The 15,059-nt window shown below is 37.7% G+C and overlaps 1 protein-coding gene across 1 annotated transcript in view; it reads right to left on the bottom strand.

Annotated features, from left to right (window-relative positions):
• The window catches only part of ATXN2 (ataxin 2), a 58,075-nt gene extending 43,583 nt beyond the window's left edge, over nucleotides 1-14,492 (bottom strand). The window contains exons 1-7 of the mRNA XM_029912639.1: nucleotides 14,468-14,492; nucleotides 12,387-12,389; nucleotides 12,200-12,259; nucleotides 11,349-11,420; nucleotides 10,899-11,049; nucleotides 3,446-3,460; nucleotides 1,047-1,171 (exon numbers count right to left, since the gene is read on the bottom strand). Coding sequence (XP_029768499.1) covers nucleotides 1,047-1,171; nucleotides 3,446-3,460; nucleotides 10,899-11,049; nucleotides 11,349-11,420; nucleotides 12,200-12,232 — 396 coding nt within the window. The 5' untranslated portion in view covers nucleotides 12,233-12,259; nucleotides 12,387-12,389; nucleotides 14,468-14,492. The remainder of the gene's footprint in view (nucleotides 1-1,046; nucleotides 1,172-3,445; nucleotides 3,461-10,898; nucleotides 11,050-11,348; nucleotides 11,421-12,199; nucleotides 12,260-12,386; nucleotides 12,390-14,467) is intronic.
• Between the last annotated feature and the right edge of the window lie 567 nt (nucleotides 14,493-15,059).

Raw genomic sequence — 15,059 nt, 5'->3', positions numbered from 1 at the left:
GGAAACATTTCCCTAAAATTTATGGCTGTTGCCAGAAAGTTTAAACTTTTGCCCTTACTCCTGGATTTACCAATCAGATAGTGAAATTACAAACCCAAAACAGTATCTAACATATATTTTACCCTCAAAATCCAGTATTGCTGCTAGTGTCTTCTCATTCCCATTTGGCACTATATGATGAACTGGCTTACATTAGCCAAAAGCTTTGATTCCTTTGCAGAATATGGCAATCAGATAGTCCATATTTCAGAAATGGATGTAGTGTTCCTCCCTGTGGCAAGTACCAGAACTTTTCAAATGCACTACCAACACAAGTATCTAACGGGAGACCCTCCTTGATCTCACACAAAAGCAACTTTATCTCCCCACTTCTTAGTGAAGTGTTGTGTGCCACAGTAACAGCATTACTAAGATTTTGTTACTTTTACAAAACATACAGAATGTTTACTACAATACTTTTATAAATATTTAATAGTTGATGACCCAATAAGGTGGATATATAGAAAGAACATGACCTATTTAAATATTAGTATTCATAAGGTAAGTGATCTCCGCAACATTACAGAACAAAGATTTCTTGAACCATGTTGTTAGTCTCCTCTAATCTACAATACTAATTTCTTCTTATTCTTACATATTACAAACTTTGTGTCCTTTAGTAAAAAGGCTGCATTGTAGCATAAAACTAGTTGCTATACCATACACAGCAAATCAAGACAATGTAATAGAGGTAGAAACTCATTCAAGACCAGTCTCCATCAAGTAATTCAGGACCCTCAGAGAGGGCGTTTCGGCACTTCAACTAAACACCATCACAGTGGTGTCCGAGATTCAGTTATTCCTTTTAAAATTGTAGGGGAAACGATGAATTTTCATGACCATGGATATCACAATTTGCCAATACGCGTTTACACTACACAGCCACGTTATTTAAACAGTTTAGTTTCAACTAAAATTCCATTTTAGATTGAAATTAAGGGACACCATGGGGCAAAACAACTTGTTTTCTAGAAAGTTTTCAATGTATGATAAATAAGTTTACTTACAACATCTGTCTCTAAAGCCTCAAGCTCCTCAGTGGTAGTGGTCTCGCCTCCATCCCATGGTTCAAGGTCCTTCTCTTTGTGTTCACCATTTACTTTAACACCAATGGCTGAATCAGTAAAAGCATCTACAATGGAGATTCACGTTTGGTTAAACAAAGAAAAACACAATACACACAGGTGTTTGAGGAATAACCAAATGTAAATGCATTATAAGTAAAGAACACTAGCATGATCCAAAACCGTCAGAGTTAATACATTAATTGAGAATAAATTCAAAACTAGGCTGTGTTAATACTTCTGTTTTTGAATAGTGTACAAAGTGTATACAAAATATGTTTTAGTTATGATGCAATTACTTAGTTTCAGCTAAGTGCCAGCTAACACTGAAAACTGAAAGATAGGCATCAGGAAATAGTTGTCGTTGCCTTTGATTTAAGAAAAATCAAAGAGCATTAACATTAACTAGGACTATGCCTTTAATCACATGCAGTATTGCTTCAAGAGAGTAACATCATTGTTCTAAGAGACAAAATATTCACTGATGTTTTTAACAAAACATTTGAAACAAAAATGCTGTTGAATACAACTACACTCTAACATATTACAGACACCAAAAAACATTATGCAGATTTACTCACCCCTATGCCCAGAATGTCTAAGCTGTGTCTTAAATTATACCTCCCCTCTTTGACTCAATCCCAGTTTCTTCCATTTCAATGATTCCTTGACACCCGCGTTCACACCTTTACAGTCTCTCCATAAAAGAGCCCTGCAATGCTTGGAATTATCCATTAGCTTAATATACCAGTTTTACAGTGTGAAGTTGCTGAAAACACATTTTTCTAGAAGAAGCTTCTTTAAGTGGCAACTTATCCAAATTACATTAAATTCAAAAAACTCTCTACTCACATTCAACACAACTATAAAACTAGAGAACTAGAAACAGATGAAACGGTATTATGAACATACCAATAGGCAGGTGTACTAAGCTACTCCAATCAGTTACTGGATCATGAACTTTTATTTGCAGCTCATTTATGTTCTATTCAAACCAGACTGTAAGAGTACAACTGAAGGCATACTAGACTATTTAAATACTTTATTAAAAATAACGATGCCATTCAGAATTAAGGAAGTCAAGCTTAAATATTTATCAACTAAACAAGCTCAAAGCTGCCTGCAGATTCTTAAATGCTTTTTTAAAAAGGGAATTACTTTATAAACCCATTTTTTCATTTTGTAAGTGGCTTTCAGTCTAGTTTTGAATCAGAACTATACACTTTTCATTACAAACATACAGATGGAAATAAGCAGTCATTTTGACAGAAAAATCAGGGTTTCTCCTAAGATTTTAGGAAAAGGTAGGGACCAAGCCAACAGACTGTGCCAGAAGTGGAAGAATGCAGCTTTAATTTATTTTGGCAGTGTCTGAAATTGTATTGAAGAGGAACGCACACTGAAGCCATTGTGAGAAGAGTTTACATTTATATAAGAGATTTACTTGGCCACTAATCTGTTACATTTCATCTGCAATCACTGAAGACGTGTTTTAATTAAGGCTGTCAACACAGCCTAACTATTATTCCTGCTTTATCCAGTTTCACAGTCAAATTCTGCGCTTATATCGCCACAGTTTGTTGCAGCAATTATTCTGTAACAACATTCAGCATTATGTCTTATAAAATACATACTCAGCTCATATATGGCATAGCAAGACCAAATAAGATACTTGTGAAGGATTAAGCATTTAAGCATAAACAGCTTCATTAATTAGCAAATACAGTATAAAAATTAAGGAATGTGTATAAAGATAAGACAACTGAATTATATTAGCTTAATATGAAAGTTTCCCCGAACATGAAAGACCCATTAAAGAAAAGAAACCACATGAGAGGAAGATACCCTGATGGGGCCACGTCACTTTTAGGGCTTGTTGTGTGAAAAATTAATATCAAGTCAGCTTGTAAAATGTTATTGCAGAGTCTGCCAATGAAAGCAGTGATAGCACCTTCCTCCTTGAAGGTTGGCACTTTTTAGTGAGGTTATACTTTAACCTGTTACTGCCACATAGGTTGTGCTGTAAAGGCACTTGGGCTACTTGTAAGCTGTTCTGAAGCAAGAGTAATTTATTTAGTACCATACCACTTTGTAGTTTTGATATAATATTTCGCATACTGCAAGCAATTAAAATGCAATAGCTAAAAGTCAATTTTCTACAAGGCTCAGAACAAAAAATAGTACAATTTTCTAAAACTGATTCTGTGAAATTATGCATGCATGTTTTATAGTGCCATAAATGTGCGAGCAGAGGTATTAAATTTCCATTACATATTATGGAAACAAGAGCATTATGAAAAGGCAAGATGCAGAAACACAGAGTGACTGCCAAAAAAAGTTACCTGTTTCTGAAGGAACTACAACAGATATGGAAAGAGAAAAAAAAAAAATTGAAAATCAGATAAAAATACACATTCAATTTTTCAGGTGTTTCACATTACATAGTTAAATTCAGACATGGTTAAACTTCATTTATTTTGAAGTCATGATCACAAATCTTTATGAATCCTTCATCTTTGAAAAATATGACAGCCATACGTCTCATTCAAATTTTAATAAATATGTCCCTCCATTCACAGCTCCCTCTATCCCCCCCCCCCCATTCTGCCTTCTAAAAGCACCTCAATCTATTCTACAAATCTTCAGGGTGAGGAATTCTTAAAAAGCATCTAAACAGCACCAAGAAAAAAAGATGTCTCCATTACTTCCTACTTGTAGAATATGTAAAAAAATAACTTTCAATGTTTATCGCTATTAGTTAAATACAAAACAAAATGTAAGTGTTGCATCAAGCCAAAGTTAAATAGTAACAAGAGAACATGTCTGTTTTTAAAAAGGCACGATATTCTCTTGGAATGTCTATATTTACCTATATGGCATTTTTATAGGCACAGGAACAAAGCAGCAACCTAATGAACTCGATGGCCTACTCCTACATTTGTATGAAGTACAAAATGTATCCTCTCAGATCAAGATATTGAGTGGTCTCCAAACTCACTCTTGGAGTCATTGTTTATCCAAGAGGGAAACCCAATTTCAAACTGCACCATAGCAGCAACTGGAAAAGTCATTCCCAACAGAATACAGCAAGTATCAGGTAATACAGTATCCAGGTAGAGAGGGATTTACAACTTTTTGCATGTTATTGAGACTTCTAGTTTCCATGAAGTGGCGTCACAACACAATGCTGAAGTATGCCACTTAGATGGAGCATGAATAAATACTACCTGAATGGTATTTTATCTATCTTGTCCACCCACGCCTTGTCTTACATATTGGGGGTGGAGGGAGACAAAAAACATTCAATGGAGCTCTATAAAAAGCCACAAAGGTTAAAGGGAAAAAATATGCTGCTTTATGAAGTTTACAGAACTAACAGCAGCGTCTATAATCTACAAAGCACATAATTTGTAAGTGTTTAAGAACAGTAACACAGGGATAGGCAACCTATAGCACGCGTGCCAAAGGCAGCACGCGAGCTTATTTTCAGTGGCACTCACACTGCCCAGGTCCTGGCCACTGGTCCAGGGGGCTCTACATTTTAAATGAAGCTTCTTAAACATTTTTAAAACCTTATTTACTTTACATACAACAATAGTTTAGTTATATATTATAGAGACTTACAAAAAGAGACCTTCTAAAAATGTTAAAACGTATTACTGGCATGCAAAACCTTAAATTAGAGTGAATAAATGAAGACTCGGCACACCACTTCTGAAAGGTTGCCGACCCCTGAAGTAACATATAGTGGTGTACAGTCATCCTTATCAAGATGATTAATATCAGAATCCAGTACTATTATGAAGCAATGCAGAGGCACTGTTGTTTTCACCTATGCCTCACGTTGGACACATTTTCATCAAGTTATAGAGCATAGCTCCACAAGCTTAACCATCAGGACGGATCTCAAATGTGAAAAATACAGTTACCCTTAAGGCAAATATATACTGGAAAAAAAATTGACTTCTAGTCACATGACTCCAATCTCATGTGCAGCCTCCGAACAAACTTTAAATGTATCAGGAGCATATTCCCTTATGTTATGTTTTGAGACAGACCGACAGAGATCAATTGATGCTCATGTGACTCCTTGCAGAAGAATCCCAATAATATGCCATGTTAACTTACTTCACTGAAGGCGATCTGAGATCTTTGATAGCCTAGGTTAATTCAGAAAGCCACATGGAGAACATGAAGCAGTAATCTAAAAGCTAAATAAGTATACACAGGGCATTGAGATAAATAAAAAAAAATAAGAGGCAAAACAAACAAGAAGTGAGTTAGCAAAGTTAATGAGCAACTGAACATTCTGGAAAACCAGAGAAAAGCAAAGAATTCTGCAAGAGTTCCTAAAATAAAAAAGTGCTCTTATTTTTGATGAGTGTTAACATGGAAGACAGTCGAATACATGGAGTACGGCTACAAATGTTAATCTGCAGCATGGTAACAGACAGGACTGTGAAACATGCTTAGCATCTATTGTATATGGCACTTCATATCACCAAAGCACCTCATGAACTATTCCCATGACACTTTGAGAGATAGTCAAGTCCACAATCAGTCCCATTTTATACCTGGTAAAACCGAGGCAAAGAGATTAAGTAATGAGTGGACTTAGGCAAGTGAAGCCAGTAACAGCTGGAGATTTAACAGTTCCTGGCTAGTCTCATGCTGCCTCTCTAACCTGATGAGGACACAGAATCCTCACCAGGAGGCTAAAGTTTTAGCATTCAAATCCTTCTCTTTCCTGTTTTGAATCCTGTAATTGAGCAGCGAAGAATCTCAATGGCATTTCTTTCTCTACATGGCAAAACTGCATGGTATGCAAAGATGAGAGATATAGATACACATGTTCTGAGAAGCTTCAGATTAATATGTTCTTGAACAAGTTAGAGACAAGCTTGTCAGAGCTAGAGTGACTAGGGAGATTAGCACGAAATGTTTCATTTGCTCTTGTTTTCATGAGTAAGTAGGTTCTAAGTTGTTAGATGCATATTCTAATTATTGCCCCATAAGCATGACTGGGAGGTTCAGATTTTACTAAGCCAGTGTGCTTTATAGTCCAATGATGTTCAAATTACTTGTCAAACTGAAACCAAGTTTACTTTTGCTTGAAGTAAATTGTGGTTTTAGCTTAAATGTTTTAAGAGTAACAACTCTGATGTGTATTGTCCCTGCCTACTACTGACTTGAAAGCATTAAAACAAGCTACCACCACTGCACAGTTACATTTCTTTCCTTTGTTCACATTATGCCTACTGCCATTCCCCTGCTGACACAGTTGGTCTGGAAGGATGCCACCTCCACCATTACAACCCCCCAAAAGAACTTGATAGCTATTTCCCTTTGCTTTTTTATATTTTAGACTGGTGGTACTAGCTCGGATTTACAGCACTGTCAAAGTACTGTGAACAAAACACTGCAGAATACTGCAGTTGGACTAGCAGAACCCACCCTCTTGAATTACCTTCTCTTAAGAGGGAAGCCAATCAGCCACATCTGAGCCAATTTAAACCACATGAGAGCTGGCATTGCTGGCATTTTAAAATCAAGACAGCTTTTAGGATTACAAGAAATGCTGGAAGAGACTCACTCTGCTGAGCCATAAATGCAAGGTAGTGGGCAGCTGCTGAAAAGTGTACATGAGCCTGGTCTGAATCTAAGTACTCTGAAGTCATCTATCTTTAAGCATTTAGGAATAGAAAGCTGCTTAATGGTAACCTATTACTGAAGTTCTGTTTCGCATATTAAGGGCTGGATTTGCAGCCTTTTGATTCTACAAGCACAATTTGTACCCATACTTGGCAGATACACCGCTACCTCGATATAATGCGACCCTATATAACACAAATTCGGATATAACGCGGTAAAGCAGTGCTCCGGGGGGGGGGCAGGGCTGCGCACTCCGGTGGAGCAAAGCAAGTTCAATATAACGCGGTTTCACCTATAATGCGGTAAGATTTTTTGGCTGCCGAGGCGTTATATCGAGGTAGAGGTGTACTTGTGACAAAGGCTATGAATAAGTACAAATAGCTTCATATTTATTCCCTAGTGCATATTCATTTACAGAAGCTAAAAAGGGAAGCAGCCTCATTGTCTTGAGCTGCCCATTTAGCTTTATTCATCAAGCTACCCACACAGAGTAAGGCCCTAATCCTGCAATGGGATGCCCTAGCACCAGCCCTTTCACCTATGGAGTTCTACTGTAGCCAACAGGAGTCCGCATGGACACAGAAGTCCACACAAGCTCATACAGACACAGGTTAAGGCCCATACAGCCTTTTTAAAAATAAACTGGTAATGAGCCCACTGCAACCAACCTCTTGCCTTTCTTCCCCACTTCAAATTTCTGTAACCTGCAGGCATTCCTCTCCACTACACAGTCTAAGACTCAATCATTTCCCCTAGCTGCCATGGTATATTAGAAGATGCCAGATACTAGAATTATTGTGCACTAGTAGTGTACTAGAAAAGAGTTATTTTAACAAGTGATCTATTGGCATCACAGGGAAAAGTCAGTAGGGAAAGGAAATTGTTATTTGCCAGTGGAGCAGATGGGCTTTTACCAAATAAATTGGAGAGAACCCTGTAGATGGAAAAAGAGAATATGGTAAGCCTACTCGGACTCTAGCTTTTGCTACTTGTCTAGGCCCTAAAGACTCCACTTATCAAACACCACATCTGCCAATGGCAAAGCATTCAGCCAAAGTGACAATTTCAGGTGGCTCTTTCACTAAGGATTCCCCATTTCCAGGCAAGAAACCTGCATGGCTCCTGCAGAAAGCCTTGAACAGGACCGGAAATGAACTGAGCTGTCCCATTCTTCCACCTCCAATATCAGCTTGGAGTTGAGTTAGTTTCTGTCCTATCCACTTTGACAGGAAGAATCTTCTGTTGGATGACTGGTTTATGACATAGCAGCTTTAGGGATAATAGCAAAAGTCTCTTCACCATTCTCAGATCTGTGGACCATGGTCTTCCAGGCTACTCCAAGGCTCAAAACCATTGTTTAACTGCACTTCCAGATCACAAAACTCCACAGCAGCAGAACAGAATATGCATGCACAGAGATAAAAATCCACAGGATTGAAGAGGAGACTGGCTTTTACTGAATCAGGATACGGCTACAGAATTTTAGAACTAATAGCCCATGAAGGGAATATTTGTCTGAAGCACTCCCCAGAAAGCTATTAGACCCTGAACATTTTTTTAGACACTACTCTGCTACATGCAAAGGCTTCCAGCTGAGCCTGTCCTGCAACATAGCAGAGATGTCACCTGAATGAAAGGGCCATTTCTTTAAAAACCGAGCTGCCTTTCACATGCTACTCTGGCCGGACTGTCCACTGACTAATTACTTCACAGCAGAGAGCTCAAGAGCCAGGCAGGGCTTTACAAACTTTGTTGGCTTCTGGACATGTTCTTTTGAAATCTACAGAATTTAGTTGGCTGTGTTTTACATCACACATAGTGTTGTCAAAATTAACTAGGCACTACAATGTATCAATTTCCAGTACAAATACTAAGGGAGAACATAGCTCCACCAAGAAACTCTTATAACACGAACCGTTAGCTTTCACTATGAACGGCAAGTGCCTGTCTGACACTACAAACCAAGAAAACCTGAAGTTATTTTTAAAAAACAGATGGCCCATAATTCCTGTATGTTCATAAGCATGCATTACTCTCTGGGAGTCTATATTTATTATTCATCTACTTATTTCTCAAAGGAGTCTCCTATTTCTTTTAAATTTTCAAGTGTGATCAGAAGGTTCACTTACTCCTACAAATACCATCCTGGTACTATTCCTTCTGAGACACCATGGAGAGGATATGAATATTCCACTACAGATCATCATGCATTGCAGCCATCTCTGATCTACCCTGCTCCAAATCTCTATAGGTTCATCCAAGTTCTCAGAGGTAAACTTTGATCTCAAAGTAGCTGAATCTAGTATTTCCTAAGTTTCTTTATTCTCAAAGAGATTCTATCCAATAACCACATGTAGCAGGTGACCTTTTAGTCTGAGGCAGCTGCTCCTCCTAGAATACTTCCCATCAATGAAAGATACCTGGAAGGAGATCAGGTGGGAGAGAAGTAACAGAATCTACACCTCTCTGCTTGCTGCAAGGGTCTGGATTATTAGCCCAACTCTCATTTATGCTAAGGCCATTTTAAACTGATCTGGAAGAACTTGCACTTAAGTTCTGTACTTCACTGCCCCTTGTGCTTGGACTGTGTACCTTCCCCTAAAAAGGTAGGGTCTTTCGAAAGCCTGGAATCAGCAAGGCTCTATTCTTAGGATTAACATTAATATGGAGATATACCTATCTCATAGAACTGGAAGGGACCTTGAAAGGTCATCGAGTCCAGTCCCCTGCCTTCACAGCAGGACCAAGTACCATCCCTGACAGATTTTTGCCCCAAATCCCTAAATGGCCCCCTCAAGGACTGAACTCACAACCCTGGGTTTAGCAGGCCAATGCTCAAACCACTGAGCTATCCGTCCCCCCATGGCAGGTCAGAGGGCATTAAAGCAGATCCTCCTGTTATGTCTCTTCTACATCACAGATGTGTAGAAATCCCATGTCTGGATGGTCTCTTCAGCAATAAATGCCAGGCTGTTGTGGCACACACATCTAAACTACCAGTGGTACTTGTTGAGGCCTGCCAATGTACAAGCTCCGCAGGTGGTGCACTTTTGGTTTTGTTTCACTGCACAAAAAGGAATAGATTGCCTTTCTTCTTTCGTGGTCCAGCAAAGTGGGGACTTGTTAAGCAAACAAAGGAGACCTTAGAGATTTGCCATAAACAGAGAAAAACCCTTCAAAAGAAGCAGAGCTGCCTGACCTGTGAACATCTTAGACACCAAAAAATAACTAGAGTCTTGGAGGCTGCACAGTAGAAAGAGAAGAAAGAAAAAGACACAAAAAGTCTATGTGACTGGCTGTCAGATGCCTGATATGCTATAAAGTTATTAACCCTTTCTGGCAGTTACAGACCAAGCCATGGCTTGAAATATTAAGGTCATTTTTGTCTCAGGTCCCACTGGATTCTTTTATATTTTTTAAAGTCTGAACTATAAAGCTGTATGCAGTTGATAAGAAATAAAAGTGAGTTATTTATATACAGAGGTGGGCCCTTCCTAAGAAAAACTCATAATTTGAGCTTTTTACTCTCCACCTTTTTTGCAATAGTTTTTAGGATTTTGAAAAGAGACTTCTTTCTAAGCAAGCATGTTCAGAGACAAATCCTAATTTTTGACTAAGGGGACTTCACATACCACATTACTTCTGGAAGAATGCAATACATTTAAAAGTATTTATGAATTCATGGATTCTCATCTAACATTAAAGTGCCTAAAACAAATGCAAACAAACCATCCACATTTGTAAGAAAATTTAGCAATTTCTGTGAATAAATTACCTCATTTTCTAGAGAACCAGTAACATCACATTTGTTAATACTTCCGGAAGTTAACTTTTCAGACAACATAAAATTACAGGCAATGTTTAGCCAAATTTTTAAATCTGAGTGCCTAAAGTTAGGCTTCAACATACATATATTTAAGCACCTAAATAAAAGTAGACTGATTTCAAAACGGGGCAGAGCATCTGCACCTCCTATTGACTTCAATGAGATCTTCAGGTACTCAGCATTTCTGAAGAGTCTTATTTAGGTGCTTACATTTGGTTTTCAGAGCCTAACCCAAAGCATCAAGATTTAAAATGTTTACCTTTATGATGTAAAGCTATACCCAATTTTAAAAAGCCATTTAAAATACAGAAACATACCTCTCCTTGCATAATTGGTGTCCATATCTTTAAACTGCACCATAACAAAATCTGAAGACTTGAACAAGATACTCTCTAATATGTCTTCCCGTTTTGGCCCCACACTGGATTCTGCAGGTTTTCGATGAGCAGCATCAAGCACTAAATCACACTAACATTAAAAATACAAGTGAGTTTGATTCTAAATATTTAATTTAATAATAAATATTCTGACTATTGAACAACTACTTGTTAACCTACACAACAAGATTTGCAACAAGTATTAGGTATATTTCAAATAGTGAATAACTTCATGAAAATGAAGCTGCTTGTGGGCAATTCCCAAACAGAAAGAGGCTAGATCCGAATAAACTTATTAAGAATTATTTGCTTTACTCTACTACTGAGTAGTAAAATCAGTGGAGCTTTGTAGAAAACTGATCAGAAAGAAAAAACAAGCAAAAAAGTTACCTTAGGACTGTAGGTTTTAAAAACTCCTTCATATACACCTCCGTTTTTCACTTGTACTTCACATTTGGATCCCTAAAATGTAAGACAAAAAATAATCAAAGACACTCTCTCACTCTGGCATAAAGACTGTCAAGTTACATTTGAATGCTTTCTTCTACACTTGTGTCTTTATGTATTTAATGTGAAGGGCTCAATTTTTAGCCAGGCCTCTACCCAATCACCATTTCCATACGTTCACAAACATGTGCCTATGCTTTGCAGATGCAAACACCTGTGTGCACTCAAGAGTTTGTCTTAATGGGGTTTGAAGTTGTCAATTCAAACATTTATGGCACACAAGTGTTACAGTTGTTCAAGTGCACATGCAAGTTTTTGCAAGAGCAAAGTGTGCGCACATATACGTGCATGCAAGGGGAGGGTGGAGGCTAAAAGCTTACCCAAAGTATCTAGCAGCAAGAATGTGGGATTGCCTGGGTGATTCACTTCTTACTTTCACCATGTCAGCATTTTCCTTAAAACATAACTTTTTTGGTGTGCTGTATTCAGACTTAATGATTTTTAAACTTCCATTTGTTTCACTCATTCAAAATCTATCCTAAGATGGCAATGTCAAAAGAAGTAGGGTTGTGGGAAGAAACATACCATACCCATCACAAGCAACTTGCAACTTTCTAAACTAAGAAAAACAGAACAGTCACCACTGTGGTTCCTCATGGTTAAATCTTGGTACAAGATATCCCTTGTTCTAATTTAAAGGCTCTCTATTACGCTGTGGTTAGTTTAATATTTTATAATTAATTCTGTATCAACATCTCTAGAGATGTTTACTCTCCCGTCATATGACGACTTACAACAACTGATGTAAGTATGTGAACCATTCTCATGTTTGCATAGATGCCATCAAAAGAAATCTGAAAGATAAAAAGCTTGTATCAGAAAGCAAAAAAGCAGAACTATTCACCACAACAATTCAAATGAGGTTATGGAAGAACTGCCAGCTTCAAATATTACAACATTGAACATACCAGTTTGTAAGAGTGTGTGGTTCAAATACCTTGCTCAGGGCTTGCCAACATAAATTTAGTTAGCATCAACCTGGAGTGTGAATCTACTAGCCTGCTGCACACTGCTGACATGCACTAACAGTTCCTCAGTGCACTCTGATCTACTCCTGTTTCAAAGCAGGGTAGGTCAAAGTGCACTAAGAAACTGTTAGTGTGTGGCAGGCTAGCATGGGGCAGATTTACACCTCAGCTTCATGCGAACTACATACTCCTGTAGACAAGGGTAAAACACAAAATTCATTAATTCACAGGTCACTAGTTGACTCAATGCCAACAAAGGAATTAAGCCATCCAAAAAACCTCAAATCCTCCCAAACATGCCCTGCTATCATTGCCCTCCAGTTTAAGACTACAGGCTGTTGGTGCAAATACCTCAACGGCCACCCAAGAAAGAGAGCTGCTTTAGCTAAAAGCCTGTTGATATACCTTCTCTCCCCCGCCCCTCCCCCTTCGCCCCCATTTCAGGGACTAACTAACAGACCCAGGTTTAGGGTGACCAGATAGAAAGTGTGAAAAATCAGGATGGGGGTGGGGCGTAATAGGCGCCTATATAAGTAAAAGCCCGAATATCAGGACTGTCCCTATAAAATCGGGATATCTGGTCACCCTACCCCAGTCATATTAGCAGCAGTTAAAAGTATCAAATTACAAATTGCCACGACAACTACAGAACATATTCTAAATAAACCAAGTCTAGATTTACAATCATATCAAAATCTAAGATCCTAGGCTAGGCAACCCCACCAAATATCAAGCATGATGCTAGATTTGTTGGATTTGCACTTGCATACATTAAGTGATGAGAATGTGCGCATGGTGCGACATCTCTCCTCTCTCCCTGCCAGCTTCATTCTTGTGAGCCAACGGATGCTGAAACAGATGAATACCCCATCATATTTTGAGCCTGTCAATTGACAGCATCTCTTTTAGGCTGTGTCAAACTGTTTAGCTTAATCCAGTTATGCTTATGTATTGAAGTACATGTTTTGTGACATCACCCATTGTTCTTAGAAACCGTCTTTAGAGGTACATACTTCAATATTTGTTAGTGTGGGTGATTTAAAGACATCAAACACAAAATATTTTGTTTAGCTTTAGCCTCTCAGATAAAGTATATGAAGTTTGAAGGGACAAGGGAAAATTGTGTGCTTTACTGTTACTATAAAGACACTTTTCTATCCGTAAAAATGATGCACCAGGTATAGCAATTTCAAGTCACCCTCTCCCCCTACAAAAAAATTAAACAATTTAATTGCCCTTAAAAACTAGCACCATATCAAAGTTACACACATACATGCTTTTAGGGAAGGGCTTATCAAAGGTGTCTGAAGCAAGGTTTAACATCATTTTTGTTTCGCTAGAACTCCAAATGTGTAAAACTATATAACTATGCTAATTTGTAGAACATTTTTCAGAGCTGTATGGAATTTGAAATAACCAAAAAACTAAACTAAACTGCCAGTTTAAGAGACAATTAGCCCAACCTTATCAATAGTGCTAAAACATCTGTTGCTTTTGTTCAACTCAGTGATGTCTTATACTAGCTTTAGACTTCTCTACTTAAGGGAAGGACTAATATTACAGGCCTCAAATAGGAACAAATATGTAGCCATTGCCACAAGTAACACCTATATATGTACTACTATGCATGCGTATGGTACAGTTGCCAAGAATAGATAGAAAATTGATTTACACAGACACAGTTCTATATTTTGTAGGTAAGTGCTGTGTTTGGGAGACTACTAGTATTAAATGAATGCAAGGCCCTGAATTTCAAGAGAGTCACTCAATGTTTGACCAAGTGTTTCCTAACAGTGTCTGTGAAAATGGCTAGAATATCCATAAAGGTATTAAAACCAAGAGAGATTTGACAATTGAGAATAGCAGACAGTAAACTGTCTTAAATTACCTATCTACACTGAACCGAAATATTAGAGATTTAAGTTTATTTCCCTGAAACAAGAGTTGAAATTTTTAAGTTATTAGATATTAAATTTCCATGCAAATCAAGACAGTACTATGAGAAACAATGAAATATGTACTTACTGAAGGCAGAGGCGGCCCTTTGCCACTGCTGCGACCTCTGAAATTATTAAATATGTATCAGATTCAATAAAAACAAGACAATAAGATTGCTAAAATTAGACATCTCTTGAACTCAAGTATTCAGGGAAACTGGTTGAGTACAGAAAACCTACCCAGATTACTGGTGCTGAAGAGAAAAACCAATCTCAAAAAGCAAGAAGCGTTTTATCCCAATAAAGTTTCCCTTACATCTTTTTTAAAAAGAACAAAAGCAGAGATAAATGTTAAAACTCCTATAACATTTTCCTCTATCAAGAGAAAACCAAATTTAGAATCATTTTACTAATCTTAAAAAGATACCATTTCTACATCTACAACAGGCCAAGGAACATAGCAGTGAAGGAACACTTCTAAACCAATTTCACTTTAAAGATGTGTTACCTCTTAAATACTAGCCCTTTTCATACTAAAGTTATCATGTATTTATGACCAAGTGCTATGTGTCACAAAAGTAATTACCTGATGTTTCAAGTTAGAGAGTCAAGTACCACTGCAGAGTCATAACTGAGAACACGAATGTGTATGTCCAGAAAGAGAAGTGGCAACTTTATAAGCAAATAAG

This window comes from Terrapene carolina, unplaced genomic scaffold, assembly GCF_002925995.2.
Source record: "Terrapene carolina triunguis isolate 2854851 unplaced genomic scaffold, T_m_triunguis-2.0 Scaffold234, whole genome shotgun sequence".
Taxonomy (NCBI): domain Eukaryota; kingdom Metazoa; phylum Chordata; order Testudines; family Emydidae; genus Terrapene; species Terrapene triunguis.
This window is presented reverse-complemented; position numbering and strand designations above follow the sequence as displayed.